This window comes from Danio aesculapii, chromosome 8 (genome assembly GCF_903798145.1).
Source record: "Danio aesculapii chromosome 8, fDanAes4.1, whole genome shotgun sequence".
Lineage (NCBI taxonomy): Eukaryota > Metazoa > Chordata > Actinopteri > Cypriniformes > Danionidae > Danio > Danio aesculapii.
In genome coordinates, this window is record NC_079442.1 from 51,946,231 (window position 1) to 51,959,942 (window position 13,712).

The following is a 13,712-nucleotide window of genomic DNA, read 5'->3' on the forward strand; positions in this document are numbered from 1 at the left end:
TTCCAGCTGCAACCCATCAACACCCAAACACTCGTACACTACGGACAATTTTAGCTTACCCATTTCAATATTAAATATTATTATTTAAAAATTATTAATACAAAGATGACCAGGTTATTTTATGTTTGATTGTTCATTTACTGTACCTGAAAACTATTAGCCTCCAGTTGCATTTAGACATGCTTGTAATTGAATATATTTTATGCAAACGCACTGTATAGAACAATTTATCCCAATCTATATAAATTAAAGAAGTCTCTCCAAATAGAGCCATTCAATTCATCTGGTGAGATTACATTCATAATCACAATATGTTTTACGCAGCTGATACCCTTCCAGCCGCAACCCATCTCTGGGAAACATCCACACACACTCATTCACGCTCATACACTATGGTCAATTTAGCCTACCCAATTCACCTGTACCACATGTCTTTGGACTGTGGGGGAAACCGGAGTATCCGAAGGAAACCCACATGAACGCAGGGAGAACATGCAAACTCCACACAGAAACGCCAACTGACCCAGCCGAGGCTTGAACCAGCGACCTTCTTGTTGTGAGGCAACAGCACTACCTACTCCGCCACTGTGTCGCCTAGTAATAATAGTATTAATTATAATTATAGCTCCTAGAAAAAACAAAAACGGAATCAGAAAAAAATCTGAATTGACCAAGAAAACTGCAGTCGGTGCATCTCTGATACTCTACTATTTCTGGAATTTTTGTGGCTATTTTTTGGTATCGTTAGACTACAGTAAAATATTAACAAAATACTATATTATATTCTTAATACTATAGTATTTAATTGGATCTCAAGAATCATTGGATTTGCATTGAAGTCGCTATTTATTGCTATGGTTAGATTATAGTTAATTATTAATAAAGTAATACAGTACAATAAAATAAATAATTTGCTTTGAAAATACACAACTTGTAATAATTTTATTTTGTGGGATCTCCAAGATCTATTGGAATCGCAATATCCAGGAGGGACTGAATATTGTTAGTTTCTAGTAAAAAGTTCCATGTTTGGTATTGTTTTTAGTAAATACAGTCAAATATTGTATACTTTACTATTTCTGCTATTGATATTTAGACAGTCAGTATCACTAGTGTAACAATTTTATACAGTATAACATAAATACAATACAGTTTAATATATACTGCTATATTAGTATATAATATATAGATATAACTAGTATATATAATACTAGTAGTAGTGTATACTGTATATATTGTAGAATAACTTGTTAGTATTAGTTTAACACTATTTAAACTGTCATTAGTTGCTACAATTAACATAATTTTCTATGTTGTTACTAGTAAAACTGTATAATTTACTATTTCTGCTATTGATAGTTAGACAGTCAGCATTACTAGTGTAACAGTTTTATACAGTATAACATAAATACAATACAGTTTAATATATACGGCTATATTAGTATATAATATATAGATATAACTAGTATATATAATACTAGTAGTAGTGTATACTGTATATATCATAGTATAACTCCTGCGTATTAGTATAACACTATTTAAGCTGTCATTAGTTGCTACAATTAACATAATTTCCTATGTTGTTACTAGTAAAACGGTATAATTTACTATTTCTGCTATTGATAGTTAGTAATAAAGCTACTATAAGTAATTTAACAGTGTTTTCTAGCTGCTAGTACAATTAGTGCTTGATTTTTATAGCATGTTTACTAGTATAATAGTAATAATAGTATTTTTAGCATTTTAGTTAATAATTTAATTAGTATAACACGTATAACCTATTGCCTTTGTATTGTTAATTGCTAGTACTGTACGTTCAGTATAAATATATATTTATAGATATTTATTTAAGTATCTTAGAGATAGATTTACCATTATTAGTTGCAGTCAGCCTCAATTGTAGATAATTTTTTTCTGATAAATTAACCAAAGCATGTTTTTATAAGAATATTTTCTTTGATATTGATCTTGTACAGTAATTTACTTCTGTAATTTGATCATCTGATATTTTCTCTACTGGCATCTTTACAAACAAACCAGCACAATCTTTGCAGTTGCTAAAAAATTAGCTGTAAATTTGAGCTTACAAAATTCCTACAGACAGACACTGCACCAATTGTAACACATGACGCGTCTCTGTACACTATATTTCCACTTCGGGTTACCGCAGTGTTTTTAATTCAGCAAAGAGCTGCATGCATTGATCTTCTGTTGTTCATTTGTCTTCACATTCTGCATCATCATGACTGCACAAGCTTGCATCTTCTGTCTGCCACATTTACAGTCAAACCCCAAAGTATTCACACTGTATACAGTTGGTCAGAATTATTAGCCCCCCTGTTTATTTTTTTCCCCAATTTCTGTTTAATGAAGAGCAGATTTTTTTCAACACATTTCTAATCATAATAGTTTTAATAACTCATTTCTAATAACTGATTTATTTTATCTTTGTCATGATGACAGTAAATAATATTTGACTAGATAATTTTAAGACACTTCTATACACCTTAAGTGACATTTAAAGGCTTAACTAGGTTAATTAGGTTAACTAGGCAGGTTAGGGTAATTAGGCAAGTTATTGTATAATGATGGTTTGTTCTGTAGACCATCGATAAAAAAATATAGCTTAATAATTTTGTCAAAATGGGTTTTAAAAAATTAAAAACTGCTTTTATTCTAGCCGAAATAAAACAAATAAGACTTTCTGTGAAAGAAGGAGTCTGTGTCTCTTACGGTCAAAAAACAAACCTTGCTGGTTGAATTAAAGTAACTTTAAAGTCCACATGAACCAGACTTTTAGAGAAAGTTTTTAGAGAAACAGAATATTAAATTAGGAAACAGTGGGCGTGGCTTGTTTTTTTCTACTGCGAGCTGATTGGATGTATTTAAGTAGGCGTTTCATTCAGAAAGATTGGGAAAAGGGTTTTGGGAGAGTTATTACAACCTAACAGACTCGTCCTCTGGAGCTGGAGGGGCGTGGTCAAGTATTTTAGCCACACCCAGTACATCAGACAGACCTAATCTGAGAATTGAACTGAAAACAAACAGGAAGTGCATTTTCAGATTTTAATTTTAGACTACAAGGACAAACTATTTTTATTGAGCTTACAAAATCAACATTGTTAGTTTTGATTCTGGGGCGATGCAGTGGCGCAGTAGGTAGTGCTGTCGTCTCACAGCAAGAAGGTTGTTGGTTCAAGCCTCGGCTGGGTCAGTTGGCGTTTCTGTGTGGAGTTTTCATGTTCTCCCTGCGTTCGCGTGGGTTTCCTCCGGGTGCTCCCCAGAGATGGGTTTCAGCTGCAAGGGCATCCGCTGCGTAAAACATGTGCTGGATAAGTTGGTGGTTCATTCCGCTGTGGCGACCCCAGATTAATAAAGGGACTAAGCCGAAAAGAAAATGAATGAATAGTTTTAATTTCTTGTGTACTTTAAGTCAGAATTTGCCATGTGTGAATAGTTTGGGTCTTGACTGTACATGCATATGAATGAGAGTCTGTGCTTCTGTTAGATACTCTTGAGAGATGCTCCAGGGGTCAGGGATTGGGATATCGAGGCTCATGGAGCATCAGTTCGTCAGGACTGGAGTGTATTAACTGGAACTCCAGCTCTCTGCGAGGGAAGAAGTTCACTGCGAGGAGACCAGAGGCGAGCACACTGGGTCTGGGAAACCACAACTACTGCAGGTGCTAGAGCTCACACTGTATTCATAATGCATGCACTTACTGATCAAGCATTGATATCTGTGTTAGGGATGCACGATACTGGGGATCATATTTTCAACATCTTAACATCATATTCTCAACATCTTACTTGATAAGTGCCAATAAACAGTTAATATCTTAATAATAGGCAGGAAATAAACCAGTAGTAAATGGTATGACTATTATTATTATGATTATTTGAGAGTAGATGAATAATAATTATGTTTGCTTTGTGTTTTATTGAGCAGGAATCCAGACGGAGACTCTAAACCCTGGTGTTATGTATATAAAAAGGCTCAGATCTCATGGGAGTTTTGCTCCTTACCAACATGTGTAATAGGTATGAACACAAACACACACATATACACACGCAAGGTTATTAAAGGTTTGCATTTTGAAGTTCAGCAAATTTGCTGTACATTTCAGTTCATTCCATTATTGGATTTGTTTAGTTTTATTTTGTGAACACATTTCTATTCACTCATTCCTTCATTTTCCTTCGCTTAGTGCCTTGATTTATCAGGGGTCGCCACAGTGGAATGAACCGCCAATTTATCCAGCATACAGTATGTTTTACACAGTGGATGCCCTTCCAGCTGCAACCCAGTACACCATACACTCTCATTCACACTCATACACTACGGCCAATTTAGTTCATCAATTCCCCCATAGCGCATGTGTCTGGACTGAGGGGGAAACCGGAGCACCTGGAGGAAACCCACGCCAACACAGGGAGAACATGCAAACTCCACACAGAAATGCCAAGTGACCCAGCCGGGACTCAAACCAGCGATCTTCTTGCTGCGAGGCAACAGTGCTAACCATTGAGCTTTCTAACCACATTTCTATTTAGTTTTTATATATTCAGTTTCAGTTTAACTTTAAGTACTTCTAGATAATCCGAGTGAACATATCATGTTTAGTGTTTGCTGCTAACATTTTACTCTGTGCAAAACTCTCTTTTTTAAATAATTTTATAACAACCCACAAAACAATCCCCAAATAAAACAATCAACATTTTCAAATAAATAAGTAAATAAATAAATAAAATATACAAAATAATAATAAATAACATAAAATACAGAGGAAAAATTATAATATCAAACCATATACATACATACATACATACATACATACATACATACATACATACATACATACATACATACATACACATATACCTTCACTCAATCCACACCTAAGGTTTGCAAAACTCTTAATAATAGTTAATAACGCTGTAAAAATGTAATGACAATCAGTTTCTGTGTGGAGTTTGCATGTTCTCCCTGTGTTCGCGTGGGTTTCCTCCGGGTGCTCTGGTTTCCCCCACAATCCAAAAGCATGCAGTACAGATGAATTGGGAAGGCTAAATTGACCATAGTGTGTGAGTGAGTGTGTATGGATGTTTCCCAGAGATGGGTTGCGGCTGGAAGGGAATCCGCTGCGTAAAACATGTGCTGGATAAGTTGGCGGTTCATTCCGCTGTGGTGACCCCAGATTAATAAAGAGACTAAGCCGAAAAGAAAATGAATGAATGAATGAATGTTTGCTATTTGTTCCAACAACTTATTTAAAATGAGCTGAAACAACTCAATTCTTGTGTTTTTTTTAGGGGACAACTTAATTGCTTTATGTTCAGTCCTCTTAAACAAGTTAACATAATCCATTTATGTAGGGACAACATCGAGGAATTATGTGGAACCCAGCATATTTTACAGTGCAGACACAAACATGCATGTTGAAACAGTGCGTGTGTGTAATGTTGTGTGTTGTTGTGTCAGACCCATATCTGGAGTGTGCTCAGAGATCAGGTCAGACCTACAGAGGGACGAAAGCGGTCACACGCAGCGGTCTGAAGTGTCTGCCGTGGGATTCACCCGCTGTTTCTCATAAAATCTACCATGCATGGAGATCTGATGCCAGAGAGATGGGCATCGGCAGCCACAACTTCTGCAGGCAAGATCAATTATTAATGCTTCAACATTAGCTGCACGACACATACAGCTGAATCAGAATTACTCCTGTGAATTTTTAGATATTCCCCAAATGATGTTGAACAGATTCAGAAATTTTCACAGTATTTCCAATAATATTTTTTCTTCTGGAGAAAGTCTTATTTGTTTTATTTAGGCTAGAAAAAAAGCAGTTTTTAATTTTAAAACCATTATAAGGTCAATATTATTAGCCCCCTTAAGCAATATTAGATTAGAAGTCTTTATTGTCCACACATTTCGTCTTTGGCCTTACAAAATGTTACTAAACATCACAAATACAAAACACAAAGCTTCCTACACCATAGATACCCAACACACAACCCTGGCTATAAAACCACTAACAGATTCACAGCGTCACAGAATTACATATAAACTACTTTGTTCAGTATAATAATAGGAGACGGCATAAAAGATTTCTTAAAAATATTAGTTTTTGCTTTGGGTATTCTGTATCGTCTACCAGAAGTAAGCTTTTCAAATTCATAATGAAGAGGGTAAGTGAAGTCCTGAACTATCTGTGAGGCTTTCTGTCTAGTCTGGTTTGTATACAGTTCCACAAGCTGCCTCTGGGACTCCAGCATGATTTTACTAACTGTGTTTGCAAGTTTGTACATGCTTCTAGCTCCAAGATTTCCAAACCAGCAATAAATATTATAGGAGATATTACTTTCAAGCAGACTGGTATAGACCTTCCTCAGAATACCCTTAATAACATTAAAAGATTAACCAAAGAAACCCAAAGTTTAAACCACTATCTAAAACAATCTCTGAGTACCTAAAACTGTTTACAATCTCAACATGTTGACCCTCAGTAATTCAATTCAATTCAATTCATCTTTATTTGTATAGCGCTTTTATAATGTAGACTGTGTCAAAGCAGCTTCACATAGAAGATTATAGTGATTTATAACAGTGTCGGTCCAGTTTTCAGAGTTTAGGTTCAGTTCAGTTCAGTTCAGTTCAGGTCAGTGTGGTTTAATATTCACTGCACAGTCCAAACACTGTGGAGGAATCCATCGATTCGCAGATCTACAAGTCCTGAACTATGCAAGACAGTGGCGACAGCGGTGAGGAAAAAAAAACTTCAATTGGCAAAAGTGAAGGAAAAAAAAACCTAGAGAGAAACCAGGCTCAAAAACTGGGTGATATGTCGGCTGCCCTTATTTGTTTCGGATTGTCTCCAGAACAAACCACTGTTATACAATGACTTGCCTAATTACCTTAACTTTACCCTAATTAACCTAGTTAAGCCTTTAAATGTCACTTTAAGCTAAATACTAGTGTCTTGAAGAATATCTAGTCAAATATTATTATTATTTACTGTCATCATGGCAAAGATTATTATTAGGTTATTAGAAATTAAAACTATTATGTTTAGAAATGTGTGTGTGTGTGTGTGTGTGTGTGTGTGTGTGTGTGTGTGTGTGTGTGTGTGTGTGTGTGTGTATATATATATATATATATATATATATATATATATATATATATGTATGTATATATAAGTATGTATATACATATATATATATATATATATATATATATATATATATATATATATATATATATATATATATATATATATATATATATATATATATATATATATATATATATATATATATATATATATATATATATATATATACACACACACACATATCATATATATGCACATGTGTATTTGTATGTTTTGTATATCATATCTGTGTACAGTTAATCATAATTAATACCAACTAATATAGGGCTGAAATTATTTAAACTAATTTATGTTAACATTTTTATGATTAAAAAATTATCATTTCCAAAAATTATAAATGCATTTAAAGCTATTTATTTTAATAAAATGATACAAAAAATAATAATAAAAAAAATAAAATCTGGGTTCTTCAATCAAATGTGATTTCTCTTCAATAAAACAAACAAGACTTTCTCTAGAAGAAAAAATATTATCGGAAATACTGTGAAAAATTCCTGAATCTGTTCAACTGAAAGATTTGTAAAAGAAAAACGTTTTACAGGAGGGTGAATAATTTTCACTTCAACTATATATAATATACACTGACTGGCAAATCCCAGTTGTAAGAGCAACAAATAATACTAACTTGACTTCGAGTTGATCATTTGGAAATGTGGCAGAAGGTGGATATTTCCCATGAATCATCTGTTGAACTGCATCCTATTCATCACAAATACTGCAGAAGACCTACTGGAACCCACATGGAGCCAAGATTCTCACAGAAATCAGTCAAGTTTGGTTAAGGAAAGATCATGGTTTGGGGTTACATTCAGTATGGGGGCGTGCTAGAGATCTTCAGAGTGCATGGCAACATCAACAGCCTGAGGTATCAAGACATTTGTGCTGCCCATTACATTACAAACCACAGGAGAGGGCAAACTCTCCAGCAGGATAGCGCTCCTTCTCATACTTCAGCCTCCACATCAAAGCGCCTGAAAGCAAAGAAGGTCAAGGTGCTCCAGGATTGGCCAGCCCAGTCACCAAACATGAAAATTATTGAGCATGTCTGGGGTAAGATGAAGGAGGAGGTGTTGAAGATGAATTCAAGGAATCTTGATGAACTCTGGGAGTCCTGCAAGAAGGCTTTCTTTGCCATTCCAGATGACTTTATTAATCAGTGATTTGAGTCATTGCAGAGATGTATGGATGCAGTCCTCCAAGCTCATGATGGAGTCAGACACAATATTCATTCTGTTTCCACTGCAGCATGAGCACATATTCTATACTGGACATTATTGAAGGTTCAGTGATGAGACTTTTGTCTAAGCAAAGTCAGACCTTACTGTCCTAATGAAATCATTCAAAATCAAGACATGATCAGATTTTATTTAGGTAAAATAAGCGTAATCTAGAGGCCTTTGCCTTTCATATAAGCCTCTAAATAAGTCAAGTTATTATTTGTTGTTCCTAAAACTTGGATCGACCTCAAGACTTTTGTCAGGTAGTGTATTATATATTGTGGTCTATATCTAAAACCTAAGTATTAGAGTTATCTAGAACTATTATTCATCAATGAACCTTTACTGTTATAGTTACCGAGTGCAGTACATTTTTTTGCTTTGTCCATAGTTATATCCTGTTTGCAGCTCCTAAAAGGGTGGTTAAAACAGTGTAAATCTCATCCTCATTGTTCCCAGAGCATCAGAAATACCATCGTCTTCCTCTAAATCTCAATGTTTTGTCTCTCAGGAACCCAGACGGAGACCTCGGCCCCTGGTGTCACGTCTATAAAGGCTCTCAGCTGACCTGGGAACTGTGTGACGTCCCGCAGTGCCGTAAGTGTGTATAGAGCTGCTATAACAACTGATCAGTACACAATGCTAAAAGCCTGAGTCACTGATGAACAGATCCAGTGTTTGGTCTTAGAGAAATGAAATCTGCTCACTTCTGGAAACTATTGTGATTCCACATCTGCTCATGAGCTTTAGATTGCACGTTTTGGGTGAAATCTACCAAGTTTTGCTGAATCACAAGAGTTGGTCATGGCTTATTTGTCTTTCTAAAACTGATGAACTTTTTTTTTCTTCATTCAGAGCAGATGCCTGAGCAAAATACATCCAACAAAACCCCTAAACTTTTTAAGCTGAGCCACAGGAGTTGGTTATGGCATATTTGTCTTTCTAAAACTGATTAACTTAAAATTAAATTAAATTAAGAGAATATGTCTGATCAAAGTACATGCAAAAAGACCTCAAAACCATACTACTTTTTAGATATACTTTTTTGTGTCTAATTTAATCCATTTTTATTTATTTATATTTATTATTTATTATTTATTTGTAGTCTTTTTTATACATTTTTATTGTATTTTTTATTCCTTATTTATTTTATTAATTTATTATTAATCAGTTTATTGATATTAATTCATTAAGCATTCTATAAATGTATTAATTTGAATCGGGATATCCTCTTATTAGTTTAATATTTATATTACTACTTATTGATAATGATATTAACCATTCCAGAATTACATTGATTTAAATCTGGGCACTTTTTATTTGATTAATTTATTAATATAAATGTAATAATTATTAATGTATTAATTTTAATATATGAATATAAATATATTAATAATTTATGTATTGATTTATTTATTTATTAGCTGTTCCAGAAGTAAACTGTCTTGAATCTGGACACGCCTTTTTAGTTTATTATTTATTGTTAATTAATTTATTAATATAAATGTAATAATTATTAATGTATTAATTTTAATATATGAATATGAATATATTAATAATTTATGTATTAATTTATTTATTTATTAGCTGTTCCAGAAGTAAATTGTCTTGAATCTGGACACGCCTTTTTAGTTTATTATTTATTGTTAATTAATTTATTAATATTAATGATTAATTATTAATGTATTAATTTTAATATATGAATATAAATATATTAATAATTTATGTATTAATTTATTTATTTATTAGCTGTTCCAGAAGTAAATTGTCTTAAATCTGGACACGCCTTTTTAGTTTATTATTTATTGTTAATTCATTTCTTAATTAATAATTATTAATGTATTAATTTTAATATATGAATATAAATATATTAATAATTTATGTATTAATAAATTTGTTTATTAGCTGTTCCAGAATTAAATTGTCTTGAATCTGGACACGCCTTTTTAGTTTGTTATTGATTTTATTATTTATTGTTAATTAATTTATTAATATTAATGTATTAACCATTCCAGAATTATATTGATTTGAAAATGGACACCCAGATTTTATATTATTATTTATTTAATTCATTTATTAATACTAATTTATTATTTATGATTAATTAATGCATTGATATTAATGTATTATCATCAATACATTAATATTAAATAATATTTAATATCGATGTTTAATTTATTACCCATTTAAGAATTGCATTGAATCTGGACACTCCCTCTTTTGTTTATTATCTATTTTATTCATTTATTCATATTAATTAATTATTAATTTATTTATTCATATTTATTTATTAATCATTTCAGAATGACATAGATTGGAATCTGGACATCCTTTTTAGTTTATTTATTTATTTTAGTAATTCATAAATATTATTTTGTTTAATATTTATTATTAATCCATTTATTATTATTGATTTATTATTAATTTATTGATATTAATTTATTAACCTTTCCAGAATTATATTAATTTGAAATTCCTTTTTTAGTTTATTATTTATTTTATGAATATATTATTATTACTTTATTAATTTATTCATTATTATTTATCAATTTACTTACATAAATGTATTAACCATTTCAGAATTACATTGATTTGAATCTGGACACCCCTTTTTAGTTTATTATTTATTTGATTAATTTATTATTTATAAGTTAAGTTATTTTATTAATTACTTTATTTATTTATATATTATTAATTTAGTAATCATTCCAGAATTATGTTAATGTAAATCCGGACACCCCCTTCTTATTTTATTACTTTTAAAATAGCAATTCATAAATATTGAATGCATTAATATAATTAATATAATAATTAATGTATTAATATAATTTATTAGTGTTAATTTAGAAATGCGTTATCTATTATTAATTCATTTTTTAATATTAATGTTTTAACAGTTCTGGAATGACTTATCCGGTAAAAGTAGACGGTGCTTTGACTCGCTCTGTCTGTCACACGGTCAAAAATGTAAAAGTCTTAAATGCATACACCAGACTAGACAACAAAGATGTAAGACAACATAAATATAACATTTAACCAATGAACATTACTATACCACCCTGATGTGTGTGTATTTTTAATCATGTTTGTCTTTCCTCCACAGCGAGGAAACTTCCCTCAATCACAACACTTGGACCACGAGCCCCTGCAACAACCAACAATCAAGGTAAGAGAATGTGAAAAAGAAGTAAATGGGTGGTTTTTACTCATGTAAAAGGGTCTGTGCTGTAATGTGTGCTGCATGCATTAAATACAGGAGTTGTGATAGATGTTACTTCATTCACTTTCCAAAAAATCTAATATAATTCAGAATAGAGGTGACAAGGAATAATAAATGAAATAATGATGCCTTTGGTATTGAATTTTTGTATTGAATGTCAGCTTAAACATCGATTAAACAGCAATTTGCTGCCACCTGCTGTTGGATTTGGTGTGTTTTTTTTATCCATGACTGAACTGAACTAGTCAAAATACCAACTGTACAACAATGAGCAAAATATTGTTTAATCATCTTAAATATTATCTTATAAATTATCTTTATTTATATACTTTTTTTGTGTTTTTTCTTTATAAAGAAAATTCTTTTAATCAAGGCGTCATTTAATAAACGTTAAACAAATTATTCAATTGTTAAATATTTATTTCAATTGTGAATAACTGCTTTCTTATTTTATGTAGTTTCGAGTGAAATTATTACTCCAGTCATTATTGCTTTATTACTTTATTACTATTACCATTAATAGTAATAATAAGAATAATAATAATAATAATAATAAAGGATCATGTGACTCTAAAGACTTAAGTAATGAAGCAGAAAATTCATCATTAAAATCACTGGAATTAACTACTTTTGAAGTTATTTTATAGCACAATAACATTTCACAATATTTACTGTATTTTTGATTAAATTAATGCAGCCTTTTTGAGCAGAAGAAGCTTATTTTAAAACATTTTTAAATCATTCTGACCCCAAACTTTTAACCGGTAGTGTGTACACACTATATATATATATATATATATATATATATATATATATATATATATATATATATATATATATATATATATATACACACACACACATATACACAGTTAAAGTCAGAATTATTAGTTTATTGTTTATTTTTTCCCCAATTTTTGATTAACGGAGAGATTTTTTTTTCAACCCATTTCGAATCATAATAGTTTTAATAACTCATCTCTAATAACTGATTTATTTTATCTTTGCCATGATGACAGTAAATAATATTACACTAGATATTCTTCAAGACACTTCTATACAGCTTAAAATGACATTTAAAGGCTTAACTAGGTTAATTAGGGTAACTAGGCAGGTTAGGGTAATTAGGCAAGTTATTATATAACGATGGTTTGTTCTGTAGACAGTCGAAACAAATAACTTAAAGGGGCTAATAATATTGTCCTTAAAATGGTGTTTAAAAAATTAAAATCTGCTTTTATTCTAGCTGAAATAAAACAAATAAGACTTTCTCCAGAAGAAAAAATATTATCAGACATACTGTAAAAATGTCCTTGCTCTGTTAAACATCATTTGGGAAATATTTAAAAAAGAAAAAAACTCAAAGGGGGGCTAATAACTCTGACTTCAACTGTGTATATAATGTGTATGTCTGTAAAAACTCTCCAATACAGCACAAGTGTGAGTCTTTTCCTTCATCTTTTCCTCCGTCTGTGTCTGTCAGGTGTGTGTGGTCAGCGTGAGTCTCCGTCTAACCTGCTGCCGATGTTTAGGATCCGCGGTGGTCAGGCCAGTGACATCAGAGAGCAGCCGTGGCAGGCGGCCATCACTGTTTACCTGCCGCGCTCAAAAAAACACAACTTCCTGTGCGGCGGCGTCCTCATAGACTCCTGCTGGATCCTCTCAGCCGCTCACTGCTTCCAGCAGAGGTGTGTGTGTCTATAGATAGATGGATGGATGGATGGATGGATGGATGGATGGATGGACAGACAGACAGAGAAACAGACAGACATAGATAGATAGATAGACAGACAGACAGACAGATAGATAGATAGATAGATATATAGATAGATGGATGGATGAATGGATGGATGGATGGATGGATAGACAGACAGACAGACAGGTAGACAGACAGACAGGTAGGTAGACAGACAGGTAGGTAGACAGACAGAGAGGTAGGTAGAGAGACAACCAGACAGACAGACAGACAGGTAGGTAGAGAGACAACCAGACAGACAGACAGACAGACAGACAGACAGACAGACAGACAGACAGACAGACAGATAGATAGATAGATAGATAGATAGATAGATAGATAGATAGATAGATAGATAGATAGATAGA

The 13,712-nt window shown here is 32.1% G+C and overlaps 1 protein-coding gene across 1 annotated transcript in view; it reads left to right on the forward strand.

Annotated features, from left to right (window-relative positions):
* The window catches only part of plat (plasminogen activator, tissue), a 48,273-nt gene that overhangs the window by 24,330 nt on the left and 10,231 nt on the right, over positions 1–13,712 (forward strand). Inside the window, exons 6-11 of the mRNA XM_056464171.1 lie at positions 3,509–3,683; positions 3,950–4,041; positions 5,483–5,657; positions 8,901–8,986; positions 11,493–11,555; positions 13,093–13,297. Coding sequence (XP_056320146.1) covers positions 3,509–3,683; positions 3,950–4,041; positions 5,483–5,657; positions 8,901–8,986; positions 11,493–11,555; positions 13,093–13,297 — 796 coding nt within the window. The remainder of the gene's footprint in view (positions 1–3,508; positions 3,684–3,949; positions 4,042–5,482; positions 5,658–8,900; positions 8,987–11,492; positions 11,556–13,092; positions 13,298–13,712) is intronic.